General features: G+C 39.5%; 1 protein-coding gene across 9 annotated transcripts in view; it reads right to left on the bottom strand.

Moving 5' to 3' along the window:
* The window catches only part of RALGAPA1 (Ral GTPase activating protein catalytic subunit alpha 1), a 1,007,748-nt gene that overhangs the window by 487,901 nt on the left and 502,691 nt on the right, over nt 1–17,156 (bottom strand). For all 9 annotated transcript variants that reach the window (XM_053697738.1, XM_053697739.1, XM_053697743.1 and 6 more), the window contains one exon: nt 14,469–14,685. In XM_053697738.1, coding sequence (XP_053553713.1) covers nt 14,469–14,685 — 217 coding nt within the window. The remainder of the gene's footprint in view (nt 1–14,468; nt 14,686–17,156) is intronic.

Genomic DNA, 17,156 nt, shown 5'->3' with positions numbered 1-17,156 from the left:
GCCATGTTCTTTTTAGAGAAAATAGGCTTTCTCCTGGAATCCCTTGCATACAAACCATACTTGTTCTGTCTTTTTCTAATTGTACTGTCATGAACATTAACATGCTGAGGCCTGTGAAGTCTGAGACGTAACTTTTTTTTTTGCAATTTTTCTGAGCATTGCACGGTCTGACCTTGGGGTGAGTTTGCTGGGTTGTCCATTCCTGGGAAGATTGGCAACTGTCTAGAATATTTTCCACTTGTGAATAATCTTTCTCACTGCAGAATAATGGACTTCAAATTGTTTGGGAATAGCTTTTTAAAGCCTTCCCAGAGTGATGAGCAGCAACAACTGCTTCTCTAAGATCATTGCTGATATCTTTCCTCCTTGGCATTGTGTTAACACACACCTGAATGCTCAAGACCAGAAGAGGTGGTCACACTTGCTGATGATCAATTAATCAAGGGCATTTGATTAGCAGCATCTGGCTGCTACTTAGCCTCTTAATTCACCGTAAGGGTGTACTTCGTTTTTCAGGTAATTTATTCTGTCTGGTCAGTCCTGTGTTTCAGTACAAGGAGTAGACGTCTCACCTGCATTCTCAAACTTGTTTGGATGTACACCCACTCTGAGGAGTTCCAAGGCTGAACGAAGGGAGGTGTATGTGAACAAGAACTTTCATCTGGAACCAGTACCATTATCCACCTTACAGGAGACTTGGTTCTATACAAACCACTACAAGTGGCAACAAATTATCTACAAAATGAAGTAACCACAATAGCGCTATTGTAACTATCTGAATTGACATTGGTGACCTATGACCTAGACGTCTTACGTCAGAGGAAGACAGAAAGTGGCATTACCTGCCCGGACGCAGTGTAACTGGCCGAGAAAATGCCAAAGCACTTACCATAAGGTATCCATTTAAATTCTATTTTCCCTTCCAGCTATCCTTCGACACGTAGGGTGATCCGCTGAGAGGAGTACGAGGGGAGAAATTTGTCAATTATAATCAGGTACCACGACTCACCTAATATCCCAATACTTATTTGCGGATACACTGTTATTATCCCTATACTTACTTGCGGATACACTGTTATCATCCAGAATACCCTAATATCTGTGACTGTTTCTATGAACTTTATTACCATCACATCTTGGACTATATAGGCTATTATCTCCAATATATAGGTACCTTCCACGAAGTTATAATTTTGTAGGTTTTCTTTTTTATCTGGGAGACGTCCCTTTTTTACAATTATAAGTTTATACATTATTAAAGGTCTCATATGTTTTATATATCTTAGCCTCAGTTTTTATATGTTAGCTATATATATCCAGTATTTGCTTTTTTTTTTTTTTTTTAATTTTTATTGAGGACATGAAAATAATAACATACATCATACATGAAATAAACGTTATAAAGATATTCACATCATATCTGAGAAAGATTGTGTAAATTAGGGTAAAGTCCTCAGTTTTCATCCCCTTATAACAATATATTAGGTCACTCTTGGACCAATTTTGATAGTCTTATTAGAGTCCAGGGGTTATTATAGAACAAAGAGAATTTTATGAAAAAGAAAAATAATGAAAGAAAACTGCATCCAACTAAAAATCATTGTAGACATAAAACTAAACCGGTAGATTGTTGGACGCTGTTGCCAGAACTAGGCCCGTTGAAAACATTAGACACTTCAAACAATTTGAGTATTAGTAAAGAGTCTCTTAGTACAGGAGAGGAACCTGATATCTATACGTGTGACATTTTAGGAGAATTACACTTGATAACAAAAATAAGATAATAAACTTCACAATTATATAAGCCAACAAATAAACTCTATCTAAGCACACATCTATGTATTCCCTATTTATAGTACATGTAGGAATAAAATTGCGGTATTAGAATGTATGCACCTATATGCTTCTTTCTATATTTAAAGTATGGTGCTGTATGTGTCACATATATCTAAATTATTTTTGTCCCCCTAGCAGCCCCGGCCGTAGGCTGCCAGGTCAGGACAGCAGCCATAAATTAGATCCAAGTCTAGGGTTAGTGGCTCAATGATCCTAACATCCCATACCCCGCAAATTTTATATTATAGCAATGTTCTCCCCAGGGGCCCCCCACCAACCCCCAAAAGAGACACGGGTTTATACAGGGTATCGTGTCAGTACCACTAAGTATTCTGAGAGTGGAACATAGTAAACCTCACTGAGCTATGTGACTTCTTATGATAAGAGCATAGGAAGGAATAAAATCAGTCATCTGCATGCACATATTCAATTTATATCACAGAGAAAATAAATGCATAACTTTTCAAGACCCAGAGTAAAACATGTTTAAATCTGTAATGAAGCTATAGTGATTGCTTAGGTTAAGAAGTGATAGTGGCAATGGTGCCATTTTTATGAACGGATACCACATAATGAATAACAGAAAAATGCATATACACACAAGATATAACTATAATACTCATGGAATAGAGGAATGTTATACATGTCCATCCTATAGGTTATTCAAGTTCCTCTTGGTCAGCGATCTCGGTATATTTTAAGGTGGCATGCTGAATACACATCAAATTTGCCTGGATAATGGGTACAGCGGTAAAGCCCTCAAAGAAATCATCACGTATGTGGAGCAAACCCGAAATGGCTAGGAACTCCGTCAACTCTTTTGATGAAAGGTAAATCTTCTAAGTGTGGGCATGAGATCAGGAATAGAAAGTTAACTTTCGTATCTCCAACGCCAGTGATACTGGGTCCGGGACTGGTCTCGCCGACCTCCATAGTGATTTGGGAGTACCCCCCAGGCTCCCACAAAGGTGTAGATGTCGGCAAAAACAGTCCCGCCCGTAGAGGCCCTTGTAAAGCAGAATTTTGTTTCGCGGGCAATAAGGCAAAGATGTATGCCCAATATTTCCTTTGCGTTGTCGAGTTCGCCATCTTGGGATGGGTGTTGAGATGCCTCCCCTCCAGAGAGTATAGGCCCAAAAGAAGATCAGGTGCTTGGGAGTTATTTTGATAAAGATTATGTCTCCTTATGTGGTCTTCACCTGCAATCTTTGTCGGTGGTGGCGTAACATGACTGTTACCCTTTCCATCTGTCTGCGTGTCGGCTTGGTTTTTCTCCCCTGACCACGATGTTGGTTTGAGGCAAAAAGTGGTGCTATGCTGCGGGAGTAAGCACATGCTTGTTGCAGGTGGTATTCTGCTTATTAAGCTTTGGATATCTTGCTCTGAGGGCACCCTGTCAAGTATGGCCTGCATCATAGCTTCTATTCTTGCAAACCTAAGATCCATCCTGTCCTGTTGAGTATCGGTCCACATGTCTGTGCGCTTGAAGGCTTCCGTGTTTTAAGGTGATATGAGTGACTGAGTTAAATCTCTAGCTTGGTTGTTATCAGCAGCCCGCTCTGGCAACACACCCCGGTTGTCCGGGGGGGGAACGCTGCCTGTGCAATTGCCGCCGCCACAGGCCTCAACTGTCCATTTCCGTCACCGGGCTGAATAAATAAAACAGCTGAATAATAAAACCGGGCTGAATAAATAAAACAGCTGAATAAATGCAATCTGTAGTAGGTAACGTGGAGAAACACAATACCAATAATATTAGTCGTAGGTGCTGTTAGATAATACCAACAATCGGCGGATTATATGATATTTTCACCCAGAGCTATGGAAAACATAATTTATGTAAGAACTTACCTGATAAATTCATTTCTTTCATATTAGCAAGAGTCCATGAGCTAGTGACGTATGGGATATACATTCCTACCAGGAGGGGCAAAGTTTCCCAAACCTCAAAATGCCTATAAATACACCCCTCACCACACCCACAATTCAGTTTAACGAATAGCCAAGAAGTGGGGTGATAAAAAAGTGCGAAAGCATATAAAATAAGGAATTGGAATAATTGTGCTTTATACAAAATCATAACCACCACAAAAAAAGGCCGGGCCTCATGGACTCTTGCTAATATGAAAGAAATGAATTTATCAGGTAAGTTCTTACATAAATTATGTTTTCTTTCATGTAATTAGCAAGAGTCCATGAGCTAGTGACGTATGGGATAATGATTACCCAAGATGTGGATCTTTCCACACAAGAGTCACTAGAGAGGGAGGGATAAAATAAAGACAGCCAATTCCTGCTGAAAATAATCCACACCCAAAATAAAGTTTAACGAAAAACATAAGCAGAAGATTCAAACTGAAACCGCTGCCTGAAGTACTTTTCTACCAACAACTGCTTCAGAAGAAGAAAATACATCAAAATGGTAGAATTTAGTAAAAGTATGCAAAGAGGACCAAGTTGCTGCTTTGCAAATCTGATCAACCGAAGCTTCATTCCTAAATGCCCAGGAAGTAGAAACTGACCTAGTAGAATGAGCTGTAATTCTCTGAGGCGGAGTTTTAACCGACTCAACATAGGCAAGATGAATTAAAGATTTCAACCAAGATGCCAAAGAAATGGCAGAAGCTTTCTGGCCTTTTCTAGAACCGGAAAAGATAACAAATAGACTAGAAGTCTTTCTGAAAGATTTAGTAGCTTCAACATAATATTTCAAAGCTCTAACAACATCCAAAGAATGCAACGATTTCTCCTTAGAATTCTTAGGATTAGGACATAATGAAGGAACCACAATTTCTCTACTAATGTTGTTGGAATTCACAACTTTAGGTAAAAATTCAAAAGAAGTTTGCAACACCGCCTTATCCTGATGAAAAATCAGAAAAGGAGACTCACAAGAAAGAGCAGATAATTCAGAAACTCTACTGGCAGAAGAGATGGCCAAAAGGAACAAAACTTTCCAAGAAAGTAATTTAATGTCCAATGAATGCATAGGTTCAAACGGAGGAGCTTGAAGAGCCCCCAGAACCAAATTCAAACTCCAAGGAGGAGAAATTGACTTAATGACAGGTTTTATACGAACCAAAGCTTGTACAAAACAATGAATATCAGGAAGAATAGCAATCTTTCTGTGAAAAAGAACAGAAAGAGCAGAGATTTGTCCTTTCAAGGAACTTGCGGACAAACCTTTATCTAAACCATCCTGAAGAAACTGTAAAATTCTCGGAATTCTAAAAGAATGCCAAGAAAAATGATGAGAAATAAACCAAGAAATATAAGTCTTCCAGACTCTATAATATATCTCTCTAGATACAGATTTACGAGCCTGTAACATAGTATTAATCACAGCGTCAGAGAAACCTCTTTGACGAAGAATCAAGCGTTCAATCTCCATACCTTTAAATTTAAGGATTTCAGATCCTGATGGAAAAAAGGACCTTGTGACAGAAGGTCTGATCTTAACGGAGGAGTCCATAAATTTCAAAAAACTCCAGCCGCCAATTTCTTTAAAAGACCTTTATTCTTTTGTCATGGGTCCCATTGATATACAACTTTTCAAGCCAGCATTAGGCTCTTAGTCATGTACACTTTAGCTATACAGGTTTCTGCTACTTATACCTACACCTGTTAGTCACTCACCTGGTGTTAACACCAGGTGAGTGACTAACAGGTGTAGGTATAAGTAGCAGAAACCTGTATAGCTAAAGTGTACATGACTAAGAGCCTAATGCTGGCTTGAAACGTTGTATATCACAGATAAAATTATTAGCATGCTGAAGAAGAATAATAATATCATGAGAATCATGATGTGTTACTTGTTGCGCTAAGGTTTCCAACCAAAAAGTTGAAGCTGCAGCAACATCAGCCAAAGATATAGCAGGTCTAAGAAGATTACCTGAACACAGATAAGCTTTTCTTAGAAAGGATTCAATTTTCCTATCTAAAGGATCCTTAAACGAAGTACCATCTGACGTAGGAATAGTAGTACGTTTAGCAAGGGTAGAAATAGCCCCATCAACTTTAGGGATTTTGTCCCAAAATTCTAATCTGTCAGACGGCACAGGATATAATTGCTTAAAACGTTTAGAAGGAGTAAATGAATTACCCAATTTATCCCATTCTTTGGAAATTACTGCAGAAATAGCATTAGGAACAGGAAAAACTTCTGGAATAACCACAGGAGATTTAAATACCTTATCCAAACGTTTAGAATTAGTATCAAGAGGACCAGAATCCTCTATTTCTAAAGCAATTAGAACTTCTTTAAGTAAAGAACGAATAAATTCCATTTTAAATAAATATGAAGATTTATCAGCATCAACCTCTGAGACAGAATCCTCTGAACCAGAAGAGTCATCAGAATCAGAATGATGATGTTCATTTAAAAATTCATCTGTAGGGAGAGAAGTTTTAAAAGATTTTTTACGTTTACTAGAAGGAGAAATAACAGACATAGCCTTCTTTATGGATTCAGAAACAAAAACAGAATTTATGCTTACCTGATAAATTACTTTCTCCAACGGTGTGTCCGGTCCACGGCGTCATCCTTACTTGTGGGATATTCTCCTCCCCAACAGGAAATGGCAAAGAGCCCAGCAAAGCTGGCCATATAGTCCCTCCCAGGCTCCGCCTACCCCAGTCATTCGACCGACGGACAGGAGGAAATATATATAGGAGAAACCATATGGTAACGTGGTGACTGTAGTTAGAGAAAATAATTAATCAGACCTGATTAAAAAACCAGGGCGGGCCGTGGACCGGACACACCGTTGGAGAAAGTAATTTATCAGGTAAGCATAAATTCTGTTTTCTCCAACATAGGTGTGTCCGGTCCACGGCGTCATCCTTACTTGTGGGAACCAATACCAAAGCTTTAGGACACGGATGAAGGGAGGGAGCAAATCAGGTCACCTAAACGGAAGGCACCACAGCTTGCAAAACCTTTCTCCCAAAAATAGCCTCCGAAGAAGCAAAAGTATAAAATTTGTAAAATTTGGCAAAAGAGTGCAGTGAAGACCAAGTCGCTGCCTTACATATCTGGTCAACAGGAGCCTCATTCTTGAAGGCCCATGTGGAAGCCACAGCCCCAGTGGAGTGAGCTGTGATACTTTCAGGAGGCTGCCGTCCGGCAGTCTCAAAAGCCAATCTGATAATGCTTTTAAGCCAAAAGGAAAGAGAGGTAGAAGTTGCCTTTTTTACCTCTCCTTTTACCAGAATAAACAACAAACGAAGAAGATGTTTGTCTGAAACCTTCAGTAACCTCTAAATAGAATTTTAGAGCACGGACTACGTCCAAATTGTGTAACAAACGTTCCTTCTCTGAAACTGGATTCGGACACAAAGAAGGTACAACTATCTCCTGGTTAATATTTTTGTTGGAAACAACCTTCGGAAGAAAACCAGGCTCAGTACGCAAAACCACCTTATCTGCATGGACCAGATAGGGCGGAGAACACTGCAGAGCAGATAACTCAGAAACTCTTCTAGCAGAAGAAATTGCAACCAAAAAATAAAACTTTCCACGATAATAACTTAATATCTACGGAATGTAAGGGTTCAAACGGAACCCCTTGAAGAACTGAAAGAACTAGATTAAGACTCCAGGGAGGAGTCAAAGGTCTGTAAACAGGCTTGATTCTAACCAGAGCCTGAACAAACGCTTAAACGTCTGGCACAGCTGCCAGCCTTTTGTGAAGTAAAACAGATAAAGCAGAGATCTGTCCCTTCAGAGAACTTGCAGATAATCCTTTCTCCAAACCTTCTTGTAGAAAGGAAAGAATCTTAGGAATTTTTATCTTGTTCCATGGGAATCCTTTAGATTCACACCAACAGATATATTTTTTCCATATTTTATGGTAAATTTTTCTAGTTACAGGCTTTCTAGCCTGAATAAGAGTATCTATTACAGAATCTGAAAACCCACGCTTTGATAGAATCAAGCGTTCAATCTCCAAGCAGTCAGTTGGAGGGAAACCAGATTCGGATGTTCGAATGGACCCTGGACACGAAGGTCCTGTCCCAAAGGTAGCTTCCATGGTGGAGCCGATGACATATTCACCAGGTCTGCATACCAAGTCCTGCGTGGCCACGCAGGAACTATCAAGATCACCGAAGCCCTCTCCTGATTGATCCTGGCTACCAGCCTGGGAATGAGAGGAAACGGTGGGAAAACATAAGCTAGGTTGAAGGTCCAAGGTGCTACTAGTGCATCTACTAGAGTCGCCTTGGGATCCCTGGATCTGGACCCGTAACAAGGAACCTTGAAGTTCTGACGAGACGCCATCAGATCCATGTCTGGAATGCCCCATAATTGAGTTATTTGGGCAAAGATTTCCGGATGGAGTTCCCACTCCCCCGGATGCTCCTCCATCACCAGGGAACTCCTTGTTCCCCCCTGATGGTTGATATATGCAACAGTTGTCATGTTGTCTGATTGACACCTTATGAATTTGGCCTTTGCTAGTCGAGGCCAAGCCTTGAGAGCATTGAATATCGCTCTCAGTTCCAGAATATTTATCGGGAGAAGAGAGTCTTCCCGAGACCATAGACCCTGAGCTTTCAGGGGTTCCCAGACCGCGCCCCAGCCCACCAGACTGGCGTCGGTCGTGACAATGACCCACTCTGGTCTGCGGAAGCTCATTCCCTGTGACAGGTTGTCCAGGGTCAGCCACCAACGGAGTGAATCTCTGGTCCTTTGATCTACTTGGATCGTCAGAGACAAGTCTGTATAATCCCCATTCCACTGTCTGAGCATGCACAGTGGTAATGGTCTTAGATGAATTCGTGCAAAAGGAACTATGTCCATTGCCGCAACCATCAAACCTATTACTTCCATGCACTGCGCTATGGAAGGAAGAAGAACAGAATGAAGTACCTGACAAGAGTTTAGAAGTTTGATTTTCTGGCCTCTGTCAGAAAAATCTTCATTTCTAAGGAAACTATTATTGTTCCCAAGAAGGGAACTCTTGTTGACGGGGACAGAGAACTTTTTTCTATGTTCACTTTCCACCTGTGAGATCTGAGAAAGGCTAGGACAATGTCCGTATGAGCCCTTGCTTTTGACAGAGACGACACTTGAATCAGGATGTCGTCCAAGTAAGGTACTACTGCAATGCCCCCTGGTCTTAGCACCGCTAGAAGGGACCCTAGTACCTTTGTGAAAATCCTTGGAGCGGTGGCTAATCCGAATGGAAGTGCCACAAACTGGTAATGCTTGTCCAGAAAGGCGAACCTTAGGAACCGAAGATGTTCCTTGTGGATAGGAATATGTAGGTACGCATCCTTTAAATCCACCGTGGTCATGAATTAACCTTCCTGGATGGTAGGAAGGATCGTTCGAATGGTTTCCATTTTGAACGATGAAACCCTTAGAAACTTGTTTAAAATCTTGAGATCTAAAATTGGTCTGAATGTTCCCTCTTTTTTGGGAACTATGAACAGGTTGGAGTAAAACCCCATCCCTTGTTCTCCTAATGGAACAGGATGAATCACTCCCATTCTTGACAGGTCTTCTACACAATGTAAGAATGCCTGTCTTTTTATTTGGTTCGAAGATAATTGAGACCTGTGGAACCTTCCCCTTGGGGGTAGTTCCCTGAATTCCAGGAGATAACCTTGAGAAACTATTTCTAGCGCCCAAGGATCCTGAATATCTCTTGCCCAAGCCTGAGCAAAGAGAGAAAGTCTGCCCCCCACCAGATCCGGTCCCGGATCGGGGGCCAACACTTCATGCTGTTTTGGTAGCAGTGGCAGGTTTCTTGGCCTGCTTACCCTTGTTCCAGCCTTGCATCGGTCTCCAGGCTGGCTTGGTTTGAGAAGTATTACCCTCTTACTTAGAGGGTGTAGAATTTGAGGCTGGTCCGTTTCTGCGAAAGGGACGAAAATTTGGCTTATTTTTAGCCTTAAAAGACCTATCCTGAGGAAGGGCGTGGCCCTTTCCCCCAGTGATGTCTGAAATAATCTCTTTCAAGTCAGGGCCAAACAGTGTTTTACCCTTGAAAGGGATGTTAAGCAATTTGGTCTTGGAGGACACATCGGCTGACCAAGACTTTAGCCAAAGCGCTCTGCGCGCCACGATAGCAAACCCTGAATTATTCGCCGTTAATCTAGCTAATTGCAAAGCGGCATCTAAAATAAAAGAGTTAGCCAATTTAAGTGCTTGAACTCTGTCCATAACCTCCTCATACGAAGATTCTTTATTGAGCGACTTTTCTAGTTCTTCGAACCAGAAACACGCAGCTGTAGTGACAGGAACAATGCATGAAATTGGTTGTAGAAGGTAACCTTGCTGAACAAACATCTTTTTAAGCAAACCCTCTAACTTTTTATCCATAGGATCTTGAAAGCACAACTATCTTCTATAGGAATAGTAGTGCGTTTGTTTAGAGTAGAAACCGCCCCCTCGACCTTGGGGACTGTCTGCCATAAGTCCTTTCTGGGGTCGACTATAGGAAATAATTTCTTAAATATAGGGGGAGGAACAAAAGGTATGCCGGGCCTTTCCCACTCCTTATTTACTATGTCCGCCACCCGCTTGGGTATAGGAAAAGCATCAGGGGACACCGGAACCTCTAGGAACTTGTCCATCTTACATAATTTCTTTGGAATGACCAAATTGTCACAATCATCCAGAGTAGATAATACCTCCTTAAGTAGTGCGTGGAGATGTTCTAATTTAAATTTAAATGTTACAACATCAGGTTCAGCTTGTTGAGAAATTTTCCCTGAATCTGAAATTTCTCCCTCAGACAAAACCTCCCTCCTGGCCCCTTCAGATTGGTGTGAGGGCATGTCAGAACAGTTATCATCAGCGTCCTCTTGCTCTTCAGTGTTTAAAACAGAGCAATCGCGCTTTCTCTGATAAGTAGGCATTTTGGATAAAATGTTTGCAATAGAATTATCCATTACAGCCGTTAATTGTTGCATGGTAATAAGTATTGGCGCACTAGATGTACTAGGGGCCTCTTGTGTGGGCAAAACTGGTGTAGACACAGAAGGGGATGATGCAGTACCATGCTTACTCCCCTCATTTGAGGAATCATCATGGGCAATATCATTATCTATGGCATTATTGTCCCTACTTTGTTTGGACACTATGACACAATTATCACATATATTTAAAAGGGGAGAAACCTTGGCTTACATACATATAGAACATCGTTATCTGATGGTTCAGACATGTTAAACAGGCTTAAACTTGTCAACAAAGCACAAAAAACGTTTTACAATAAAACCGTTACTGTCACTTTAAATTTTAAACTGAACACACTTTATTACTGAATATGTGAAAAAGTATGAAGGAATTGTTCAAAATTCACCAAAATTTCACCACAGTATCTTAAAGCCTTAAAAGTATTGCACACCAAATTTGAAAGCTTTAACCCTTAAAATAACGGAACCGGAGCCGTTTTTACATTTAACCCCTGTACAGTCCCAGGTATCTGCTTTGCTGAGACCCAACCAAGCCCAGAGGGGAATACGATACCAAATGATGCCTTCTATAAGCTTTTTCAGTGGTTCTTAGCTCCTCACACATGCATTTGCATGCCATGCTTTCCAAAAACAACTGCGCATTAGTGGCGCGAAAATGAGGCTCTGCCTATGACTAGAAAAGGCCCCCAGTGAAAAAGGTGTCCAATACAGTGCCTGCCGTTTTTTTAAAACAATCCCCAAGATTATAATAACTATTAATAGTTATAATCTGCCAAATATGCTTAGTAAAGTAATCGTTTTAGCCCAGAAAAATGTCTACCAGTTCTTTAAGCCCTAATGAAGCCCTTTATTCTTATACTAAACTAAGAAAATGGCTTACCGGTTCCCATAGGGAAAATGACAGCTTCCAGCATTACCAAGTCTTGTTAGAAATGTGTCATACCTCAAGCAGCAAAAGTCTGCTCACTGTTTCCCCCAACTGAAGTTAATTCATCTCAACAGTCCTGTGTGGAAACAGCCATCGATTTTAATAACGGTTGCTAAAATCATTTTCCTCTTACAAACAGAAATCTTCATCTCTTTTCTGTTTCAGAGTAAATAGTACATACCAGCACTATTTTAAAATAACAAACTCTTGATTGAAGAATAAAACTACATTTAAACACCAAAAAAACTCTTAGCCATCTCCGTGGAGATGTTGCCTGTGCAACGGCAAAGAGAATGACTGGGGTAGGCGGAGCCTGGGAGGGACTATATGGCCAGCTTTGCTGGGCTCTTTGCCATTTCCTGTTGGGGAGGAGAATATCCCACAAGTAAGGATGACGCCGTGGACCGGACACACCTATGTTGGAGAAATCTCTTATGTTATCAGGAACATTCTGCACCTTAGATGTTGAAGGAACTGCAACAGGCAATGGTACTTTACTAAAGGAAATATTATCTGCTTTAACAAGTTTGTCATGACAATCAATACAAACAACAGCTGGAGGAATAGCTACCAAAAGTTTACAGCAGATACACTTAGCTTTGGTAGATCCAGCACTAGACAGCGATTTTCCTGTAGTATCTTCTGACTCAGATGCAACGTGAGACATCTTGCAATATGTAAGAGAAAAAACAACAACATATAAAGCAAAATTGATCAAATTCCTTAAAGTGAATGTAAATTTTTATGCTAAAGTTCACGGTTTTTAAAACTTTGATTAAAAACAGGGGCACTTTAATTCATCAAAATTTACATTTCACTCCTGTTGTGAAAAAAATCTTACCTTTTAATCTTCACAGCAGCTCCAACTTCCTCTGGTCTCACAAGCCATTTCTGATGTCAGAAATGATTGATAGGTCATCCTCCAATCACAGCTTCCCCCCCGGGGGAATCAGTGTCTGATTCAACGCTGTGATTGGAGGAAGCTGGATGCCTCATTTTAGACCCAGGAAGAGGCTTTGAAATGGGTGGAGGAAGCTGGAGCTGCTGTGAAGTTTAAAAAGTAAGTTTTTTTTCACAACAGGAGTGAAATATAAATTTTGATGAATTAAAGTGCCCCTGTTTTTAATCGAAGTTTTAAAAACCGGGCACTTTAGCATCAGACTTTACATTCACTTTAAATGACAGTTTCAGGAATGGGAAAAAATGCCAAAGAACAAGCTTCTAGCAACCAGAAGCAATGAAAAATGAGACTTAAATAATGTGGAGACAAAAGCGACGCCCATATTTTTTAGCGCCAAATAAGACGCCCACATTATTTGGCGCCTAAATGCTTTTTGGCGTCAAAATGACGCCACATCCGGAACGCCGACACTTTTGGCGCAAAATAACGTAAAAAAAATGACGCAACTTCCGGCGACACGTATGACGCCGGAAACGGAAAAGAATTTTTGCGCCAAAAAAGTCCGCGCCAAGAATGACGCCATAAAATGAAGCATTTTCAGCCCCCGCGAGCCTAACAGCCCACAGGGAAAAAAGTCAAATTTTTGAAGGTAAGAAAAAATGATTAAATCAAATGCATTATCCCAAATATGAAACTGACTGTCTGAAAAATAAGGAAAGTTGAACATTCTGAGTCAAGGCAAATAAATGTTTGAATACATATATTTAGAACTTTATAAACAAAGTGCCCAACCATAGCTTAGAGTGTCACAGAAAATAAGATTTACTTACCCCAGGACACTCATCTACATGTTTGTAGAAAGCCAAACCAGTACTGAAACGAGAATCAGCAGAGGTAATGGTATATATAAGAGTATATCGTCGATCTGAAAAGGGAGGTAAGAGATGAATCTCTACGACCGATAACAGAGAACCTATGAAATAGACCCAGTAGAAGGAGATCACTGCATTCAAATAGGCAATACTCTCCTCACATCTCTCTGACATTCACTGCACGCTGAGAGGAAAACCGGGCTCCAACTTGCTGCGGAGCGCATATCAACGTAGAATCTAGCACAAACTTACTTCACCACCTCCATCGGAGGCAAAGTTTGTAAAACTGAATTGTGGGTGTGGTGAGGGGTGTATTTATAGGCATTTTGAGGTTTGGGAAACTTTGCCCCTCCTGGTAGGAATGTATATCCCATACGTCACTAGCTCATGGACTCTTGCTAATTACATGAAAGAAAGGTGCGACTACTCCGAGCCGCTGTTAGGACACACCCCCCAGTATTTGCTTTTAATTATTCCACCCATTGCGGTTTACCTTCTATATATTCATCTGACCTGTGAAGGGTCCCCCCTTTTTTCTTGGGCGCATTTTCCTTTATTTTTTACTTGGTTTTTCACACATGGCTTCAACATTTTCGCTCTAGTTTTGTTAAATAAACCATGACACTGTGTAATATGTCATGTGTTGTTGTTCATCTGAGGTTGTATTTACCTAATTTTAAGACCTGCTAAGGACCAGATGATGATTGTTATGTCCCGATACGTAAAACCATAGAATTCAAATTCAGAGAGTACTTTCTTTTTCACATGATTGTATATAGGTTTACCTGCTTGTTTAAGATCCATACTCTTCAATGGACATATATAACATATTAGTTACTTCTTACATGTGACACTTTTGTTTCTGGTATATGTTGCATTTTTGCAGAACTCAATACAATAAAATCATTATATATAAAAGAAAAAAAAGGAAGAGAAAGAAAAGGAAACAATACATCAATGTAGAAGAAAACAAAAATGTAAACAATAAAGCAATGTAACTTACCTTCAAACCTCTTGCTATCATATTGAAAGGCATTAAATGAATCTGAATGACTATCAGAGCTAAGAAGATCACTGCTGGCAGCACTTGCTGGGGACGTCCACTCTGAAGGAACACCAGGGTCATCTGCTGGTCTCATCTGGCTGTGCTTATTAAGTATATCAGGCAAGTCTTTAGGAACTTCTAGACTGCCAGGGCTACTACCTCTTCGAGTCATGGTCTGGAAACACACAAAATGTATTACTGCTTATTTTACTACAAATATAAATCAGGAACAAGGAAGCATTTTGCATGCACACATTTTTATAACGAAGTACAGCAGAAAACCTATGACAATAATATAACCATGACTATATGGATAATTTCTTTTAGTTGGTCTATGGCCATAGAATTATTACCCAAACAAATGTTCTTGTTCCTAATAGTGTATAATCTTCTTGCATAGAAAGTAACAAATTTGTCAAGGTCTTTTGATATGTATACATAGTAGACAAAAAAACATAATTTATGTAAGAACTTACCTGATAAATTCATTTCTTTCATATTAGCAAGAGTCCATGAGCTAGTGACGTATGGGATATACATTCCTACCAGGAGGGGCAAAGTTTCCCAAACCTTAAAATGCCTATAAATACACCCCTCACCACACCCACAATTCAGTTTAACGAATAGCCAAGAAGTGGGGTGATAAGGAAAAAAGTGCAAAAGCATATAAAATAAGGAATTGGAATAATTGTGCTTTATATAAAAAAATCAAAACCACCACAAAAAAGGGCGGGCCTCATGGACTCTTGCTAATATGAAAGAAATGAATTTATCAGGTAAGTTCTTACATAAATTATGTTTTCTTTCATGTAATTAGCAAGAGTCCATGAGCTAGTGACGTATGGGATAATGATTACCCAAGATGTGGATCTTTCCACACAAGAGTCACTAGAGAGGGAGGGATAAAATAAAGACAGCCAATTCCTGCTGAAAATAATCCACACCCAGAATAAAATTTTAATGAAAAAACATAAGCAGAAGATTCAAACTGAAACCACTGCCTGAAGTACGTTTCTACCAAAAACTGCTTCAGAAGAAGTAAACACATAAAATGGTAGAATTTAGTAAAAGTATGCAAAGAGGACCAAGTTGCTGTTTTGCAAATCTGATCAACCGAAGCTTCATTCCTAAACGCCCAGGAAGTAGAAACTGACCTAGTAGAATGAGCTGTAATCCTTTGAGGCGGAGTGTTACCCGACTCAACATAGGCATGATGAAATAAAGATTTCATCCAAGATGCCAAAGAAATGGCAGAAGCTTTCTGGTCTTTTCTAGAACCGGAAAAGATGACAAATAGACTAGAAGTCTTTCGGAAAGACTTAGTAGCTTCAACATAATATTACAAAGCTCTAACAGCATCCAAAGAATGCAATGATTTCTCCTTAGAATTCATAGGATTAGGACATAATGAAGGAACCACAATTTCTCTACTAATGTTGTTAGAATTCACAACCTTAGGTAAAAAATTCAAAAGAAGTTCGCAGCACCGCCTTATCCTGATGCAAAATCAGAAAAGGAGACTCACAAAAAAGAGTAGATAATTCAGAGACTCTTCTGGCAGAAGAGATGGCCAAAAGAAACAAAACTTTCCAAGAAAGTAATATAACGACTAAAGAATGCATGGGTTCAAAAGGAGGAGCTTGAAGAGCCCCCAGAACCAAATTCAAACTCCAAGGAGGAGAAATTGACTTAATGACAAGTTTTATATGAACCAAAGGTTGTACAAAACAATAAATATCAGGAAGATTAGCAATCCTTCTGTGAAAAAGAACAGAAAGAGCAGAGATTTGTCTTTTTTTTTTTTTTAAACTTTTATTTATATCCAGCAATGTATACAGAGAAAAGGCAAAAAATAAGAAACCATGTCTTGCGCCACGCAGGGCTTATACAGAAAGATAAAGATAACATGAAGTCAGACCTAAAAAAAATAATTGACAGAATTATCCGTATTTCAGATAAATGAGTTATATACTCTGCTGGTTTTTTTTCCTTTTTTTTTTTGAAACTTTAAACCAATACTCTCAGTCGTCATGACCTCCATGACGTCATCTATATTTACATAACAAGAACAAACTAAATAGAAGAAAAAAAAAAAAAAAAAAAAACCCAGAAGAAGGGAGAAAATATCAATTATTCTCTACCCCCCCTCTCCAGCGTCTACAATCAACTACCAAATGCCAAGGAGGACTATTTCTGAGTTTTTAAATGGGAAAATCAAGTAATCAATTTCCCTTTCATGAAATGTTTTAATAAAGGCTGCCCATTTATTAAAGAAATGTTTTATATCTGATTCCTTGTCAATGTTTGTGTCTTTCTGTTCTAGTACGCATTGTTTTTTTAAGTAGTTCTTAACTTCGGTAATAGTCGGCAGTGTTTTCATTTTCCATTTTTTACAGATTAAATATCTAGATGCTAAGATAGAGAGATTTACTAACTTTTCGTTCCTCTGGTAACTATTTTCTGTATTCAAACATAATATGATTCGGTATAGTGATAAAGTAATTGTCTCGACTTTCAAGACAGTTCTAAGCCAGTATTCTAACTTGTTCCAGAACCGTCTAATTTTAGGACATTTCCAAAACATATGTACCAGATCTGCCGCAAGATAAGAGCATTTTGGACATTTATTAAATTGTTGATTGTGCA

The sequence above is a fragment of the Bombina bombina genome, chromosome 1 (genome assembly GCF_027579735.1).
Source record: "Bombina bombina isolate aBomBom1 chromosome 1, aBomBom1.pri, whole genome shotgun sequence".
NCBI classification, from domain to species: domain Eukaryota; kingdom Metazoa; phylum Chordata; class Amphibia; order Anura; family Bombinatoridae; genus Bombina; species Bombina bombina.
Note: the sequence above shows the minus strand (reverse complement) of the source record. Positions and strands in the feature narration are given on the sequence as shown.